We start from the raw sequence: 18,298 nt of genomic DNA, 5'->3' as shown, positions 1-18,298 counted from the left end.
GCAGAATAGCAATGCAGAAGAAATTCATTAGCAAAGAGAAATAATATGATTTTACTTGTCATTTGTATTTTTTTTTTCAAATTGGACCTTCATAGTAGGATAGTGTTTATTTTGTGAAGTCTAGTCATTTTTAAAATTCATACATTATCTATACAGTCTTATCCGGGTCAGAGTCGTGGGGGGTCCTGGAGCCTATCCTAGCATGCATTGAGAGAGAGGCAGGAATACACCCAGGACAGGTCGCCAATCTATCGCAGGGCTAATTTTAAAAATTGCATACATGTATTTCTACGTTTTGTCCATGAACATAGAACTGTGATGCCATTAACCTTTGTCACCACCCAGCTGTAATATGTCAAGAATTTCAATGAACTGATATATCCATCGGAAGATATTTCCCTTGTCTTTGATAATATGGCAGTGGTCTGTAATAAGATCATTAGTGCAAGAACAAGTGAAATCCACTCTGTGCCATACTGTGGAAACTATTTTTGAACTGTTGCTTCAGAAGAGATGTTTTAGATAATGTATGCCAACAATTTTAATTGAAGAGTGATCTGCTTTTGGTTTTATTCAATTTAGATGCTGTGTTCGGTTTCAGAATTTGTGCTGAGTGTTACATACTATCCCAAAGCAGAGACTGAGAGACTGGAAGTGGAACAGTTTCAGGCTTTGTTCTGATGTTGAGCATTCCACATCAAGTGGGCATTCTCCACTGAACATTTTCAGATCTCACAGCACATTTTGTTATGTGGTTTTAATAATCTCGTTGTTGTGTTCTTCCTTTCACTCAGAAGAGCAAATCTATTTTAACATTCATAAACATGAACTGTAAAACCACAGGGTCAGGTTTAAAAGCAAGATCAAAAGTTTTATGCTGAATCTTTGCCCATAGGTTAGTCATATATGAAAATTATACATGTTTTTGTACCTGCAACGCTTTCCAGTGAGCTTAAGCATTGCCCTTGAGTACAGATTTGAAAGGTATCTGAGAATTTAAAATGAATGTTGTGGCAAGGGTTCAGTAAGCATCAGTGCCCTGCATACCTACATTCAGTGGAGGAAAAAAATGTATACAAATCTCCTTTCATAGCGCTGAACTCAACTGAGTTGTACTGACTGAGGCACTGCGTTTAAATTGAGTAAAAAAAAAAGAAAGTATTTCAGTGTTCCCGCCCTTAACCGTATCCGAGCCAAAAAGGAAACGTGTGGCGGAAGGAAAAAAAAGATTTGACTTTCCATCTCGCTCCCTGGCATTGGATAGTTCTGTTGATGGAGGGCTGCTTCACTCATTGGCTGATCCTCATCCAGCTTCTAGCAGCCAACTCTCCAGAGGCCCTGTAAGCTGAGAGCTGCATTGCTATGCCGAGAGCATCCTGGGCTGTTGCCCTGTGCTCTGATTTATAGGCTAGGGGGCCCCGCCCCCCACTCCGTCACTCTGTCCCGTTGCCTGGTGTCTCCAGCATTGGGCTTCCGATGCCGTGTGAGAGCGCAGGATCCTTCAGGGGGTAAAGGATCTGCCACCTTTGCCCCCCAGCCCCCCTCCCCTATATCCGTGACCTGAGGACCCTGGAACTCACCTCAGGCCAGTCCAGTCATGGCCTTCTTCAGTTGTCTGTGCACGCTGTTTAGGAGGGCGAAAGTAAGTAGCAGCATGCCTTTATACACATGGAAGTACGATACAGTTGAGAAAGCTTTGCGGACGATGTGGTTTTCCCTAAAATACCAGCGTGTACGTTTCGTCCCTGGATTTTTGTGCAAAAAATGTGTAATAACTGCAAAGAAAAAAAGATGCGAAAGTAATGACTTTCAGAGTAATGACTAAAAATTCTGTTGATCTGTAGTTGGTGATGGTTTTTGAAAAGAACGAGAAAAAAATACATGGCTACAGTAGTTTATTTTAAGTCTTCTCAAATACTTTATTTTATAGTTACTAATGCATATATATATGACACGTGATTTTCAGTTTTGTATTTTGAAAGAGAGAGAAAAAAAGAGAGCAAATAGAAAAGGGGTCCTTTTTAAACTGGTTGCTATTTTCAAACTAGAAGTCTGTGGAACATGTGACTTCCAAAAGTAACGGACATTCCAGGCTGTGTGAAGAGGGCGTTGGAATGGAATGAATGCCAGTTTGTGTCCAGACTGCATGCTCACACATGGGTGTTAGTTAGCCTGCAGTTGCTCCAGCAACCACATTCAAAAATACACTTTCACTTTGCTTTCACATTAAGAGGTATTTACTAGAAATGTACATTATGCTGCTTCGATATGATAAAATGTCGGTACTTCTTTCTCAGACATAATTAAAATTGAAAGCCCAGTAATCCTATTGGACTCTATTTACATATAAATAGCTTATATTTGTGTTAAAACTATTACTACACAGCACATATGTTATCACAACAGTCACAATACTAAATAGATATCCATAACATTTTTGTTGGATAAAAGTCCTAGTGGTACTCTTAAACTTAAATCAGCAATTGTCAACATGTCAGATAATGCATAACCTAGAATTCCACAATTTACATAAAGTTTTGAAAGTAAAAATAAGTCTAGATCTGAATGGTTTAAAACAAAGAGTTGATGAATTTCTTCATGTCAGGGTTGATAAAAAATAGAAGAAAATTAACGTTACTTTAGTGAATACCAGTTAGCTACATTGTTTGCCCAATGCATTCCAAGATGATAAAGGTCTTTCTGTGAATTGAAAAGGTACACTGCTGTTCTGATTAATAAATCAATGTTGGGAGCAGTTTTCTTGTTACATGACTTTTAAAATTTTTCTTTTTAATCATGTGAAGCACAAAGATGTTACAACAGCAAGATAATGTAGCAGTAAGGCAACATTTTTCTTCATGCGTAAATAGCTTGCCTTTCTTCCTCTGCCAGGGACTGCCCTTGCCATGGGACCATAAGGATGCAGGTAAGAAAGGACAAACTTTTGCTTTCGGTTGTTTTGACGAGCTGCTCTGCTTTTTTTAACCACGCAACTACATCGCTAATTATAGACACTCTCGAAGGTGGTCATTTATACATCTTGGCTAAAACTGTTCCAGGGCACATCAGGTTTGAACATGTTTATTGCCAGTTATCCTGTGGAAAGATTAGCTTGCAGAGGTGAGATTATACTACAGCAAGGGAAAAGATAGTGGGAAGCTGAACTATATCTGTAAATGTCCATTGCTGTCTTACACTACTGTCCCTTTAGGGATTACTGAGCTTGTAAATCCAAGGTACAACCAAGGTTTGATTCCCAAGTGGGGCTCTGCTGTTGTACCCTTGAGTGAGGTAGAAAACCGGAATTGTACTATCCCAAAGCAGAGACTGAGAGACTGGAAGTGGAACAGTTTCAGGCTTTGTTCTGATGTTGAGCATTCCACATCAAGTGGGCATTCTCCACTGAACATTTTCAGATCTCACAGCACATTTTGTTATGTGGTTTTAATAATCTCGTTGTTGTGTTCTTCCTTTCACTCAGAAGAGCAAATCTATTTTAACATTCATAAACATGAACTGTAAAACCACAGGGTCAGGTCAACCAAGGTTTGATTCCCAAGTGGGGCTCTGCTGTTGTACCCTTGAGTGAGGTAGAAAACCGGAATTGTACATGCTTTCACAGCTGTGTAAACTGTGATGACTCGCTAGCAACCCACTGTACAGTGGTAATGTGATGTGGTGTACTTTTTTGGAAACAGACAGTAGCCACAGAATTGATTCGATTATTACATTCAATTTGTCTGAACAGGATACAATCAGCATTATGTCAGGTATCAGTGTGATTAACTTGGTGCGATTAACTGATCTTTTAATGGAATGTGATTCATCTTTGATACAGAATAATTTGCACTATATTGAACTTCAAGTAATCACAGGACAGACATGCTGGTATTGGTTGCAAGATGTGAGAGTGATGTGCAAGTACAATTGTATTGTTAGTTGAAAGCTTAGCCAAGTGGGCTTTAATTGTGTGTCCTTTTTCCTGACATGATAAAATGTATTATTAATGCATGCAGTTAAAGGACATAGTATGTCAAACAAATACAAGAAGGCAGGGTGCAGTTGTGAATGAACTGTGCTACTAGATGAGAATTCAACATTGTTTGCTCTGAATAACAGGTTGAATATGTTTTAGGATATAGATCCTCTCAATGCAAGTACCTCATAGATATGCATACACACACACACAAATGCATGTACACACGCATACATGTACACGCATAAAACACATATTTCCTCAACTAGTTCAATGCAGTCTTTCAGTATAAAGCCAAATTTAGCTTTTATGCCATATGCGTTTTCAAGACAGGTTCTGCCAAGAGGTTATTATGATTCATTTTGCTTCTTGATTACATTCTGGAGGCTAGGTCAAGTGTCTTTTGCACAAATTATATGCCATGGATCCATAAAAATATATTTTATATCAATGAGACAATACTAACCTGAATAAAAAAGGAAAAATAAAATAAAAATACAGTTAGTAGTGCGTCAATAGTGCATTAGGCTATGTGGTCTTTGAACAAAAAGGGAGTATGACAGCCCGAGCTAAACTTTCAGTTTGCTTGTGGGAAGCAGGGGCTTTAACAAGCAAACACAGCTTTGTGTCACTGTGTATGAAGCAACAATTATTCCCAATGGAATACTGGCCTAAAATAACTGTTTTAGAACAGCAATTGGACTGCACTGTGATAGACGTTGCACTGAAAAACCTTACTAGGGAAGGTAAAACAAGCTCTGATGACAGAAAAAACAACTGTTTGACAAATGTTCCACAAACAGTGAGAAAAAGGCCTCTCAATCATACACAGAGCACATCATCCCCTGATGTTCCGATTCTCCGAAAATGTGTTCATGATTACTGTGTAACGTTATAAAATGTTTGTCTATTTTGGTATTGTTCTTTCTTGTATTGCATCTCATTACAGGTGACACATTTTATTGCCTTTCGTCAAACAGACAAACATAGCAAAAGTAACTAGAAAAGTAAGATGTATATAAGTATGTTGTATATAATCAATGTACTTAATTTATTCTTATAATGATGTGCTGTACAGCAATGAATCAAATTAATAAATGTATACTTTTCACTAAAATATACGGTAATGATTTTTGGAAAATACATTGTTTAGCTACATGCATAGCCATATAATTAATGCTATAACTTAATTTACAGTACGTGAGGAAACATTAGTCAAGAGATTAAGGGCATCATATTTCCTTAAACAGACTTTCTGCTGTTGTTTACTTCCTTGTGCAAATATAACAGTTTGTTTCCTTGCTCAATCCTGAAAATCAGTTGAAGTTGAAGTAAAATTATCAGGAAATGATGATGCTGATTTAGCATGACAGGGCATGTTTGTTCGTAGATGTGCATGGAAGATCTCCTTGCAGCTGACACATCTACCCAAATTAGCAGGTTCTAGTATAGCAATTAAAGCTGACAACGTTAACACAAGACAACAAAGGCGCACCACTCTCTTGTCAGTTTCAGAATGCCCAATTAGACTAACAAGAACATGATTAATTGCATGGTAGAAACTAGGAAGACTGTAAGAGAAGATTTTCAAACATTAAAGGGAAATTCCACCACAAAAGAACATTGTATAAATAACTTTGTTTAACAGATCAAGGTGTAACTGATTAACTCTCTGTTAGCGGCTGGCCATAGCAATCTCTCTTCTCATTTTTGAGATTCTTGGAAAATGTTACTATCTACTATCTGTCTATTTGTCTGGAATCTGCCAATTGTCAGCATGCATGCTACAGACAGTAGCCTATACCTTAAAGCAGTTCCCAACCTCAGCCCTGCCCCCCTGTGTATGTTGGTTTTGTTCTAACCACAAATAAAATACCAATAACTTTTTCTTAATTAGGTTTTTTTATGCTTAGAGGGATTATTAACCATCTTAAGCCACATAATGTCAGAGGTACTATATGTATGCATGATATATAGAATAAGCATCCCATGTGCACATTGTGCTTACTGTGTGATATTGCAAACAATTTCATGAAAAGAAGAAACAAAATGATTTATCTAATCTGATCTATCTGATCTAATTAAAGACTGATGTGAATTTAAATAGGGATGATTGTATGTTTGTTTCACCGTATGACGGCATGATGAATCCATCCGGGCCTTTGCCCTCTAGATGCCAAGGTACTGCAAAAATCAGTGTGCATTATAGCAATAAATTTGATTTTGGGTCCAGATTAAATACAGCCAATGTCTACTCTGGCAGACAGGTTGTGCAATAGACAATGACCGAACATAAGATAAAAAGGCTAATTTGAAATTGCAGCTCTTACGAGAATATTACTGACCGATATTGTTTGCCCAAAGTTTGTATGGCTATATTGTTTTTCTTATCTGAATTCGTTCTTTGGTAAGATCAAAATCTGTGTGTGTTTAGTAATATGTAAAGGCATATTTGTGGAAAGCAACTGCGTATTTGCTTATTTGTTTGGATAACTTGGCTAATCGTGCCTTGGGGAGAGAGCACATCTTTAGGGACCACGCATATGTGAGGCACAGATACGTTTGCAGAGAGCCATAAATGGCTGATGTTTGCACATGGCCCTGAATTGCTAGGGTGTTTCCATATGCAGATCAGAATGAAGAGGCACACGCATGCAATTTACAAACAATTGGCATTCACGCTCTGACACACCTGGGATACGCACAAAATCAAAGGTCTGCACATGTTTCATGAAACCCACATTGGTTTTTCACAGGACGTTTATTAAGAACAAACTAAGGAGAATTTCAGAAAGGTTTGTGAAGCTGAATGTCTGCCCTTATTTCATGTGATTTTTTAAAAACATTCAATAAGTCCCTCTATTTTAAGCTAGTATAAATATTGGGACAAAGCTTTTACAAATGAAATTAATTGCAAGGCCAATATTTCATTGTATGGTTCTTAGATTTCATGACTGTATCGAGTCTGCGACTCATGGACATGACTAGGGTCCTTTGACCATGACGTGATCCTTTGAGCACTGGCATAGCTCACACCCCTGTAGCCTCCACAGGTACAAGGGCCCCGTTCACAGACGGCCATGCCCTGATATAATTAATAAGAAATAATAATAAATAAATAAAAAATATAATAATAATAATAATAATAATAATAATAATAATAATAATAATAATAACAAATAAGCTTTTTTTCACTGAACAATGTGAGATTCCACTTTAGTTTTGGGGGCCCCTATTGGCTATAAGGCAAATAGACAACCCCCCCGACCATCCTAAGAAGCCAATACCCCCACCCAGCTATCCAGATACAGCCATACACAGGCCCAAACCATCACACTGCCTCTACTATGCTTCACAGATGAAGTAGTATGCCCAGGGCCCAGGGTCACTTTCTCCACACTCTCACCTTTCCATCACTCTGGTAAAGGGTTGTCTCATCTGTCCATAAGACGTCTTTCCAAAACTCATCAGGCTTATCTTTGTATTTTTATTTTTATTTATTTTACAAATTCCAATCTCGCCTTTCTGTTCTAGTTATTGATAAGAGATTTACATCCCGAAGTGTAGCCTCTATAATTTGCCTCACTCAGTCTTGTACGCACACCCCCAGTGTATGGAGACCATTAGTAATAGCTAAAGTTGACAATTTAGGATTTGTTTTTCCTATCATTGCTTTCTGATGTCTTCCATGGACGGCCTGATTGCAGGTGAAGTCCTCCAGTCGGCTGAAATTTGAAACAGCTGGTAGTCATTTGTCTCAATACGTATGCTGACTTTGAATAGGGGCACTTGACTCATTGAATTGCATTGTTGTAATATTGTTCAATGTCTGTTTAAGAAAAACAAAACAAAACAAAACAAAAAACTCATGAAATCAATGCAGACATTGTGAATTTTCCCTCAATCATTATTTGAAAAATTTTAAAATACAAAGATTAGCATAGAGGAAAAACAATTAATTTCACAAAATACTTTTGCATTTAACTGTATACGTATATATCACAGTTTATTTGACCGTTTATTTAAATCTTTAGTATGTTCCTTTACTCTGTAAAACTGCTGTAAAATTGACATTGGAATATGTAACTATCACATATGCATCTAGTAAAACACAACACTTATGCATGTTAATAAAGTGTAACCAGTTAAATGTTGTTGCCGCCATCTTAGTCAGTGGGCTGACAGGGTAGGTGACAGCATAGTTTAGAGTTGCAGGAGTGCACAGGAGGTACAAGAGCGCTTATGGTCCCCAGAGTCAGTACAAGAATGTGATTACTTGAGCACTTTCTTTTCATATGGCGCAAAGGGTAAAATACAAGTTACAAAGCACAGCATTTCTTCAAAAATAATGTGTTTCACAACAATGTCTTCATGATATCAGTCTCACTGTGAAGTTACAGTACAGATCCACAATTTGGGGAGTCTGCCCATAGACTTAAGAGATGAATGTTCAGACAGCACCCACACACCTGTGTGTGCTTGTCATATCGTTTCTTAGTTATGTCATTTTAATTAGGCCGACATTATTGAGAGGGAAGATGGAAATGAATGGGTTCTTGTTGTGGGGCACTGAAGGGAAAGACAAACAGACAGGCAGCTTTCGAAGAATACGCCTAGTGGTTGACTGGGCTGGGAGGGATGAGATGAGTGCTTGGATATATTCAGAAGCCTGCTGATAAGGGGGCAAAACACTATGATCAAGGTTTTTAAATGGACATGGCTGATCGATTGGTCTGTTGAAGAGAGGGACACAAAAGATCAGGACTATTTTTTAAATAGGATTTTTATTTACCTGTAATGGAACAGAATCTCTTTCAGTTATAGAATATTTATCTTCTAAATGTAATGAACTTTATCACCTCTCCATGTCACTTGTTTTTGAGGTGAAAGTTTCAGCATAGCAGCCTATGTGATAAATGATCTTGAATGGTCCTTTCCATACAGTTTTTTTTTGGCTTATTGTTCATTTATATTCACTTTAATAAATAAAATAAAACGCAAAAATGCCATTAATAGCTCTTTCAAGATCAGGTATAATTTACCAGCAAAATATTGGTGTCAGTGTACGCTATATTTGACATTCGTATTTGTGAAAAACAGAAGAAACAAATTTGAAAGTTATTCAAGCAAAATTACGAGAGCTTTAAATCCCAGAATACACTGCGAATCTCAATCGTAAAAGCCAACTGCTCTACAACGCGGCCGGAAAGTTTTTGTGAAGAGGAAAGTACCGGATAATACAGCAGTTAGACCGCCGTGGGAATAAATATGGATTATCAACAACGAAAAGAAGAAGTGTTGATATATGAAAACACGTCAGCAGTGGCCGCTTACCCGAGAAATTTAGAGCATCTACACTAGAAGCCGGAGAAAGTTTGACAGACGAGTAAAATATCTGGAGAATGGAGCGTAAAACATGGACAAGACTCCGACCAAGATCACTAACTGTGCATTTCAGAGACTCGACTTACAAAGCTTTAACTTTGCTGCGAAGGAAATCCAATCAGCGACAGCTTGAAGGTAAATAATAATTGTTGGGCTGTAGGTTACGACGATTTTTGTGATGTTCGTTTTAGTATTAATGTCCTTCTTTGAAAGTTGAGATTCACAGTTGAACGGAGTAATTTACCAGGGGCAATGTGTGCTACAAAAGAGTTAACTTACTTCACTGTTTAATTTGACACCAGCCACAAAATCCGAAATCCATACTGTTTCTTCAGTGGACTCCTGGAGTAAAATTTAATATTCAGAATTGTTATAATTTAAACAACTTTTCCAGCAAGGTGGTCTCTTTAGTTTATCATTGTGATAGCACATTTCTGGGGGGCGGCGGGGAAACATCGGGATTTTCTGAATAGTAATATTGATTCATTCATCGAATAGGATTATTGAATTATTGCCTACTGTCTTAGTCTTCAAGTGTGCCAGAGATTTGAGAAGCCTAATGATTTTTTGTGCCGTTTTCCAAACAATGTGGTGGTTCTGTTTCCCAGCATGTCATGGTATTATATTACTACAGCAGACCAGAAATTCTGAAGTGGGGCACATTTCTTGATCTAAAATGTATTGCAGCTAGATGTTACATTTCTAAGCTATGTTATAGATGTGTTAAAAAAAGAAATTAAAAATAGCAGGCTTATCCACGTTGAGTCACAGGAGCCAAAATGGGTGATTCCACTCATCCAGGCTGGCAGAGGAGAGCCCCTGGTCGGCTGTTTGAGGGTGGTAGTCGCTCTGGCCCCGTCTCCTGCTCGGTACACTGCCCTCCTTGTTATTTGGCAGTGTAGGTTTCACATTCGTGGACTGGCTGTCATTCCCAAGTAATTTGTTATGAACTATTAATACTTGCTGTTGTGTGGTCTGTCTGAATGAGCCCCATTGATGATGGACAGCTCAAACAGGGTGACTCTGTGACAAGGCTGACCACAGCCCTTGTAATTACGCAACCATACTTTCCCCCCAGTGCAGTAAAAAACTTCCCTTATTATTACTTCAGGAAAAAGGGAGACCTTTGAAAAATAAAGATTTGGAGATTAGTTTTTTCCCCCCCATTTTTTCATTTATGCTGCATATAGCCTAAATCACAGTTGTTGTTTGTTGTATTGGCTGTGTCGTAGTGTTGTTCAATTACCTGCTTTATATCCTGATAACTGTTTTGGCGCAGGGACATTTCCATTGCTCTACTTTCCTATGAACTCTAATGCACAGCTCATGTCTGTTTGCAGATTTTATTTATTTATTTTTGATAGAATAAATGTGTAATAGAGTGCAGTTAGCTAGTAGTGTTCAGACTGCCAAGACTACTTTTGAAAAGTGGTCTTTATCCCTTACCTGGGACATGTGACTTTAGCCACATGGGCTAACATTGGTGTGCTGGGAGATTACAGTTTGGTCCACCCTGCCGGATCTCACTTGACACATTGCTGTATATGCTACCGGAGCTCCTCTTGTGTATTGTCCTTCTGTGGTAAAGGGCATGGGCAGAAAGATCTCATAGCCCCGTGATTGAGCTTCCCCTTTTTAAAGCTCTCCCGCAACGCAGTCCACACGCCAAATGAGAGCATCGGCTAAAGAATGGATACACAGGGAGCCTGTCCCCTCAGAAGTGGAAGCAGACTGTTCACCAGTCACTGCAACTCTTGTCACCGCGGTCAGAGCTGTGAATTCTCTGTGCGTCAACTTGACCAGGCAATGTCTGCTCCGCTCAGGCAGAGAGGCGGTATGGCGACCTGTGTTAAAGCATGGCGGCAGATTTGCAGTCACGTCGCAGCAATTGTGATGTGGGACAGCGATGTTAAAGTAGCGTTGTGAGGATGTTGCTTTTGGGAAGAAACCCTCTTCATGGAGCACAGTAATGCAGCATTTCAGGTACTGCCATGGCTGCCAACTAAGAATTTGGTTTCGCTTCCCCAAAGGGTGGGCAACTTCTTCTTTTTTTTTTCCTGTGAAGCTTGTCAATACTGTCCCTTTGATTCAATAACAGTTTTTTTTTTTTATTGTGGCTTGGTATGAAACAGGAAACTGTTTTGTTTACTGTCTTTCATTCTGTCTCTCCTTGCGTGATACAATACTCAATTTCCTGTACCACCATACGGGCCCGCTATGAACAAGTTATGCTTCAGCCAGACACGTCAGCAGTGATGTGAATGATGTAAAGGTCGGTGCAAATTGCAGAAGCATTGTGGGTAATTTAACAGTTTTACATTGACCATTAGAAAATTCAGTTGCACGCTGAGTCATAGTCACCGCTTTTTGGTGGTAAAATGAACAGTTATCGTGGCGGCCCGCCCTCTGTGGTGGACGTTCGCGTGCATGTTTAAGCAACTTCCCATAGTGATCGTTGCGGGCGCCGGTATGAAAGCAGGCCTCTCTGAGGGTGACAAATGACAGGAGAGAAGGAGCCCTTGTGCTCTGACATTAGGCTAAATGAGGACACACTCTCTCTTAGATTTGGCGTGACACTATCAGAATAAATAATTTCTCTTTTATCTCACGTTCTTCGAAGTCTTAAACATACACAAACAAAGGATGCATGCATAACGGAGACACCTGATCATGGCCATATAGTCATGTCATACTTGTGTCAAACTGTAGTGATATAGGCCTATGTAACATTCTAGGCCTATGTCCTTATAAATATTGCAGATATAAATAATTAGTCTTTAATTACATTACAGTCAGAAGATGCTCTTATCTTAACAACTTACAATGTAGGCCATGAAATCCACAAAAGGGCATAAGAAAAGTTTGTGTTGATGAGGAAACGGCATATTCGGAGAACATCTAAAGCAGGAGTCTACAGGAGAAGGACCTGAGATGCAAATGGCCACCACAGACATACAGCGTGCTGCTGGTAATTTACCCTCAATGGATGTACTTGACACTGCTGGGTGAATCCTCAAGGCAGCACAGGACAATAGAACCTTCCGGGTTATATTGGAAAGTGCGCCACCTGCAGGAAACTCCTGCCCATTGTCTAAATCTCTGTTCATTCTGCAAAGTTGGAACAATCCCATCACAAAAAGGCAATGTGCTATACATTTGCAAACTTGTTCATAATTTGAAAAATTAACTTTATAATTCCATGGGACCCCATTATTGCAGTGTATTAATGTGTTGTCGTGACTGGGCAAATGCATCCCGAGTGGTTTCTGCTTTTGTTCCCCACTGAAACCTATTGTAAGCGTCTAGATGTGTCAGTAATTAGAATTTGTGTTCCGTATAATTAATTTAAAGTGAAAAAAAAATGCACACCTTGTTTGACAAAGCACGGACCGAGGAGCTTTCTAGTAAAACTAAAAAAGAAAGGTCGCACACTCTTCTTCGATCCAGTATTTAATAGCCAACGTTTCGGCAGAAAGCTGCCTTGGTCAAGGCTTTTAAGATAATTGTCGTGTTAAAGCCCTGACCAAGGCAGCTTGCTGTGGAAACGTTGGCTATTAAATACTGCACCAGAGAAAAGAGTGCGTGACCTTTCTTTTTCAGTTTTACCAAATAATGAATTTATGATTCATAAATAATTTCCCATGTGTTTTACTTCTGCTGTGCATGTGGCAGGTTTGAGCACTCCAATATTCCTCACTACTTCTCTGTTTGTACTTTTATAGTGCACAGCAGATAATCATCAGACTAGAATGTCAAACTAAGTGAAATTTCATACAGTTTATAGTTGATATAGTTTGACTCCATGTAGTTTGACTCAATATCCGTTTAAATCCATGTCTTCTTTATATCAAATAAGTCAATCAAGTACACCGTGTTTCAGGCCATTATAATTGCTCTTTTGTATCAAACCTGTTTTTAGGCCAGGGAGCTTGGGCTGGGCATTATGCAGTTTGAATTCTCAATGTGGAAGTAGTAAATTTTCCTCAAAAATTTCCCCCAGTGTCACGCATTTAAACAACATAGTGCCCAGCCCCTCTACATCTATTCCTGTATACAACGGCTTACCAACAAAAAGCATTATTGCGATCAAAGCATGCGCTTCAAAATGTATATTTGCTTTATTCTGTTCATATTAGATGTAGGAATATCCTCTATTTGAATGTGTCTCTTGTTTTACATATGTTAAATTAATAAATGGAGTCAAGATCCAACACGTAGTTGTACATGCATAGCCTTTGTGAGGAAAAAAAGATCAAGTACGCAGTTATCTGATGAGTAGGCTAATTGATTCATCCATTACTCATACTCATCCCTAACTTTTCCTCACAATGAATGAGAATGCACTCTTCCTACAAACTTCAAAAAGATATGTGTTTTATTAGCATTGAAAGCATGAGGTTCCCTGTCCCACTGTTTTCTTTTGAGAAATCTATTGATGCATTTAGGCTACCGGCTAACATTTATTATACATTTATTATAGCTCAAAGTAAGATTGAGTAGTAACAGAGTAAGTCACATGAACTTTCGGAAGAACAAACATCTTGAGCATCAAATAATTTACAGCATAAACATTCTTGCTGTGCTGGGAAGCGGGGGAGGGTCCCCACAATTAAACATTGTTTAGAGAAACGTCTGAAATTAATTATGAGATCTTGTAGCGCCTCCTGTGGGGTGGCCTCCTGTGAACTCGCATGCTAATCCCCTTTGTAGACCGGGTTCAATTCCCCACCACTGTGCTTTCTGTACTGTGTTCCCCTCACTATTGGTAACCCTCTCTGCTTGTCCCTGTCTGAATTAAAGTGAAGTGTATCTACTTTGGAGGTTTGACTGCTTTCAAGAGTTTAAGACGATGATTCATAAATAAGTTTGAATGGAAATAGCATGGCTTAATGCTGCAGTTCAAATAAGCCGCAGAGTTTCAAATCTGTGGACTACAGCCTTCAGTCGTCATGAAAATAATTTCACAGCAGAAACGCGTAACTGCAAAGTTGAATTGCTATTCCGTATAGGCTAAGAGTTACTTTGCCAAGAGATATTTGGATATTTGATGCATGTTGATGGAGGGAGCTTCGCTGTTTGCCAGACCCCTCCCTCTTGGCATGGAACAGCTTGTGCTACTGAGCTTTGTTGATTTTGCCAACAACAAAAAAAGTACAGTGGAGTAAATGGAGTTCAGAGAAGTTCATCCTGCACTGCATACTTCACAATAAACATTCAGATGTCTTGATTGGGGGGGGGGGGGGCTGGTTCATGAGGAAAAAAAGAAATGGGGGCGGAATCTCAAGTGAAAGGGTGGGCTCTCAAGCTAAGGACCACACCCGGTTACCTGCTACTTTCATGAGAGACACTGCCATAGACCACTGCTAAGCTATTACGTACACACTCGCACACACTCATACACTCCTGGGAGGGGAATTCCAAGAAAATGTCTCTGTATTGTATGCGTCACACTCTGGCAGAATGCTTAAATCTTTCTGTGTGGAATCAAATGTCTCAATGAAAATGCACTGTAAAAAGGAGTAGTGGACACAAACTGATGGGATTTTTACATTTGAAACAGAATAACCTCCAAAAAAGAGGGTTAAAGCTGAGAAGGTGTGTAGGCTGGTAACTCAACTAAAAAAAAAAACAATGCATGTAGGCTAATGAATGTAAAAAAAAAAAAAAAACACTGACCTCCTTTGAGGAAATCTTGACCGTGAACTATACTTCTCGTTTCACTGTCTACTGTGTTGTGGATTGATCAAGATTCAGGCTATGCCATTTATTTTAGTTCTGTAATTTAGTCATTTGAAAATGAATTGGGCTACCTTCTTAGGACACGTACAGACCCTTGCTGTGGTAAAACCATGAATAAAATCGTAGATAGTCCAAAACCATTGTGCGCATAGCATACCAGTGCCTTCAAAATTCAAGTTTTCTTGACAGAAATCCAGTCTTGGGCGCTGAATCCCATCAGGTTTTAGATATTACTATTCTGTACCCCTACCTGTGCGCTGTGTTGACTGCGTCCATTTTATTGCCTGTAAATGCCTGTCAATAGAGATATGCACTCACATCAAATTAAATGAGGCTGAAATATTCAAGAAAATGGGTTTACATTTGCAAATGGTGTGCATTTTTCATTCTCATCATTCCATGATTACTGAACATTACCGATCATTAAAGAGTAAGCAACATACAGTGAGTGCCATAATGTTTGGGGCAAAGATTTTTTTTTCTGAATTGGCTCTGTACTCCACAATTTTATATTTGCATGACAGGGGAAAAAAGTTTGTAAATTTTTCGTTTGTAAATACAAAATTTTTTTACATAGGCCTGAGTATTCATGGGAAATACTGATTAACTGAAATCAGTTAATCCCTGCATGCTAACTGTGGTAGCTCTATCAATGGCTGCAGATGGAAGACACTAGCTTAATTGTTATTATTAAGAATAGCAAATTGAAGGAAATGCACTTTACATGATGCATCTTGAATAGAAGCAGAAAAATGAGATATTTGTTGTTTTATGGGGCAGCTACATTCAAACTATCAAATAGCCATTTATCCTTCCACTGTGTGCTCAATGGATAGTTACGTATTTGTCAGTTAAATCACAGTTTCGAATGTAGCTGCCGTTCTAAACTCAGATCCCATCCTTCTGTTAGCCTATCATTTTTAGTTTTCATAAAGATGCAAGATGCATTGTGTAAATAACTAAGCTGATTGAAATATTTTTCCTGCCTGGTCTTTGTATTTACAGCAATTCTAGCAATTAATTTGATTAGCCTAATTGTTTCTGCTGTCTGATGTTCGGATATATTGCACAGGAATGCAAAGAACTGCACTTTGTGTTGCATAGATTGGTATAGAAACCGGTTATGCGAATAGGACTCATGGGTTTTGAATTTGCACCACTAAGCCCTGGATGAACATTGTTCCTGTACCTCTTGCATAGTAATGGGCGTTCCACTGCAACACAATCTAGCACAAATGCTAACATGCTAATCTTTGAGATGGCTTTTTGTCAATTGAGGGAACCTGTGCAGAGAGACCTGCAGCTTTAATGCAGGATGAGGGTCTGTGAGCGTGCACCGTCCTGCCCGTTGTCTGTGACCCAAGCTGACTCTCTGCACAATGAAATGGGGGATTGTGCGCTGCCTCCATTCATTGCGGGGGAAGCTCATTCCTGACACACGGGGCTCATCCTCCTGCACCCTTAGCTTCCCGCCTCATAATCTTGGGGGAAATCCCCTCCTTTACCTGGTGTACAATGACATTTGGAAAGAGCCTCTGAAGAAAGGCGGGAGTTTGTGATTGCCATGCCATCCTGATGGCAAAGATCCAAAGGTTTGATTGCAATTCTGGGTGAAAAGAAGTCTCTGTGGTCCTCTAATCTCTTGCGTAACACCTAGGCTAAACGTTAAGGCTAGCCTCCAGTTTTGGAATTTCTCTACGTCTGTAAATATGTAGGCCTGTCATAGGGTAACATGACAGTTCCCTCATTGTTCACGTAGCAGGGGCAAGAAAAGTATGTATTGGCTTTGGAGCAAGTCTAATCAAAGTGATCCCATGCCTTTTGTGCTGTTTATTTTCATGGTGAATGGATTGAATTTGCTTTCAAGAAAGTGGAGCTGATTTGGATGACCTGAAATGTTTTTTAGCTCTTAGGAGCTGGTTGTCATTATATTCTGTAAATGACAGGTTTATTTGGATGTTTTGAGAGTCCAGCAATTTGCAACTTTGAAAGCAGTGTGGAAACATATTTTGCCAGGTGTTTAATAGTGATCTGACATTTCAAAATAAGGCTCTAAATAGCCTACTATCTGTGAATGAGAATGTGGTAATGACCGTGAGGACACCTGGAGTGACCATATTTTTAAATGAAATGTAGAAACTGTCATAATGGGAGTGTAGAAATATTACATTGTTGTAATAAAATGTCAGATTGTCCGACTGGTGGACTCACCCCTATTAATTAGCTAATTAGCTGCTTGCCCATACTCTCCAGTATTAGGTTGTTACTTTGCAAAATATCAGACCCACTTCAAGTTCTCTGGTCATGTTGGCCAGCCAGCTAACGTTGCCAAACATAGGCTAACTGAATACAGTTAGCAAGGCAGCTACCTAACCTGAATGCTGACCAGCCACCAAGGCGACTCTACCTCTCTAGCACTAACCCTGCTGAAAACACACCACTCACTGTAGCCAGTCCTTACACATTTCCTTTTTGTCTCCTTCTTCTATTGTCCATATGCATTTCAGATACAGCCCACAAAGAAAAAAGGGCCACGGACAGAAACATCTTGGAACACATTTTAGAATAACAAATACAGGTGGACAATCAACGACTGGGCAGAAGTGCACGCAAACACAGATTAGCCTACCAGTGCATCATAGTAATGACTGAGCAGGGTTGTTTCATAAGGTGAAAATCCTGCATCGTATGCCTTTCAGTATTGTTAGTTCACTTATAAAATACGCTGCCTCATTCCTAAAGTTGGTTGTCTGAACTGTGCATATCTTTTGTTGCACCCCACACAGTGAAAGACCAAAAGCTACTCTCTTGTCTTGCGGTGGCTGGAGAATTGAGTGTTTCACAAAGAACGGCTCTAAGCTGACAGAACTTGATTTGCGATGACTCAGAAGTCCCGCCAGTCTATGTTGAACGTGCTGATGCAGCATACTGTCGGTGGTTATGTCTATTTAAAAGGAACTTGAGGCAGTGTTATCTTGGCATGTCTGGCAGGAGACCCGCTTTGGCCTCTGTCTCCGGGAGTCACATGACTTTGACCTTTGCAAATTCTTCCCACGAGTGGATATTTCCCACACTGGAAAACAGCCATTGTTGGATGCCTTATACTCTGGTAAGGAAGTCAGTGACCTGTCATGTGTCACTTATGTACATAAACAGGAAAGAGAGTTTAGCAAATCTTTTCCCCCTAGCATGTGTATT

At 39.3% G+C, this 18,298-nt stretch overlaps 1 protein-coding gene across 2 annotated transcripts in view; it reads left to right on the top strand.

Annotated features, from left to right (window-relative positions):
* The first annotated feature begins 1,459 nt into the window (after positions 1-1,459).
* stard8 (StAR-related lipid transfer (START) domain containing 8) overlaps positions 1,460-18,298 on the top strand; it is a 54,360-nt gene continuing 37,521 nt past the window's right edge. Inside the window, exons 1-2 of one of the 2 annotated variants that reach the window (XM_035434363.1) lie at positions 1,460-1,642; positions 2,893-2,926. In XM_035434363.1, coding sequence (XP_035290254.1) covers positions 1,598-1,642; positions 2,893-2,926 — 79 coding nt within the window. In that variant the 5' untranslated portion in view covers positions 1,460-1,597. Of the gene's footprint in view, positions 1,643-2,892; positions 2,927-9,147; positions 9,497-18,298 lie in introns of those variants that run through there. The other variant, XM_035434362.1, reaches the window with a different exon arrangement.

Source organism: Anguilla anguilla, chromosome 9 (assembly GCF_013347855.1).
Source record: "Anguilla anguilla isolate fAngAng1 chromosome 9, fAngAng1.pri, whole genome shotgun sequence".
NCBI classification, from domain to species: Eukaryota; Metazoa; Chordata; class Actinopteri; order Anguilliformes; family Anguillidae; genus Anguilla; species Anguilla anguilla.
This window is presented reverse-complemented; position numbering and strand designations above follow the sequence as displayed.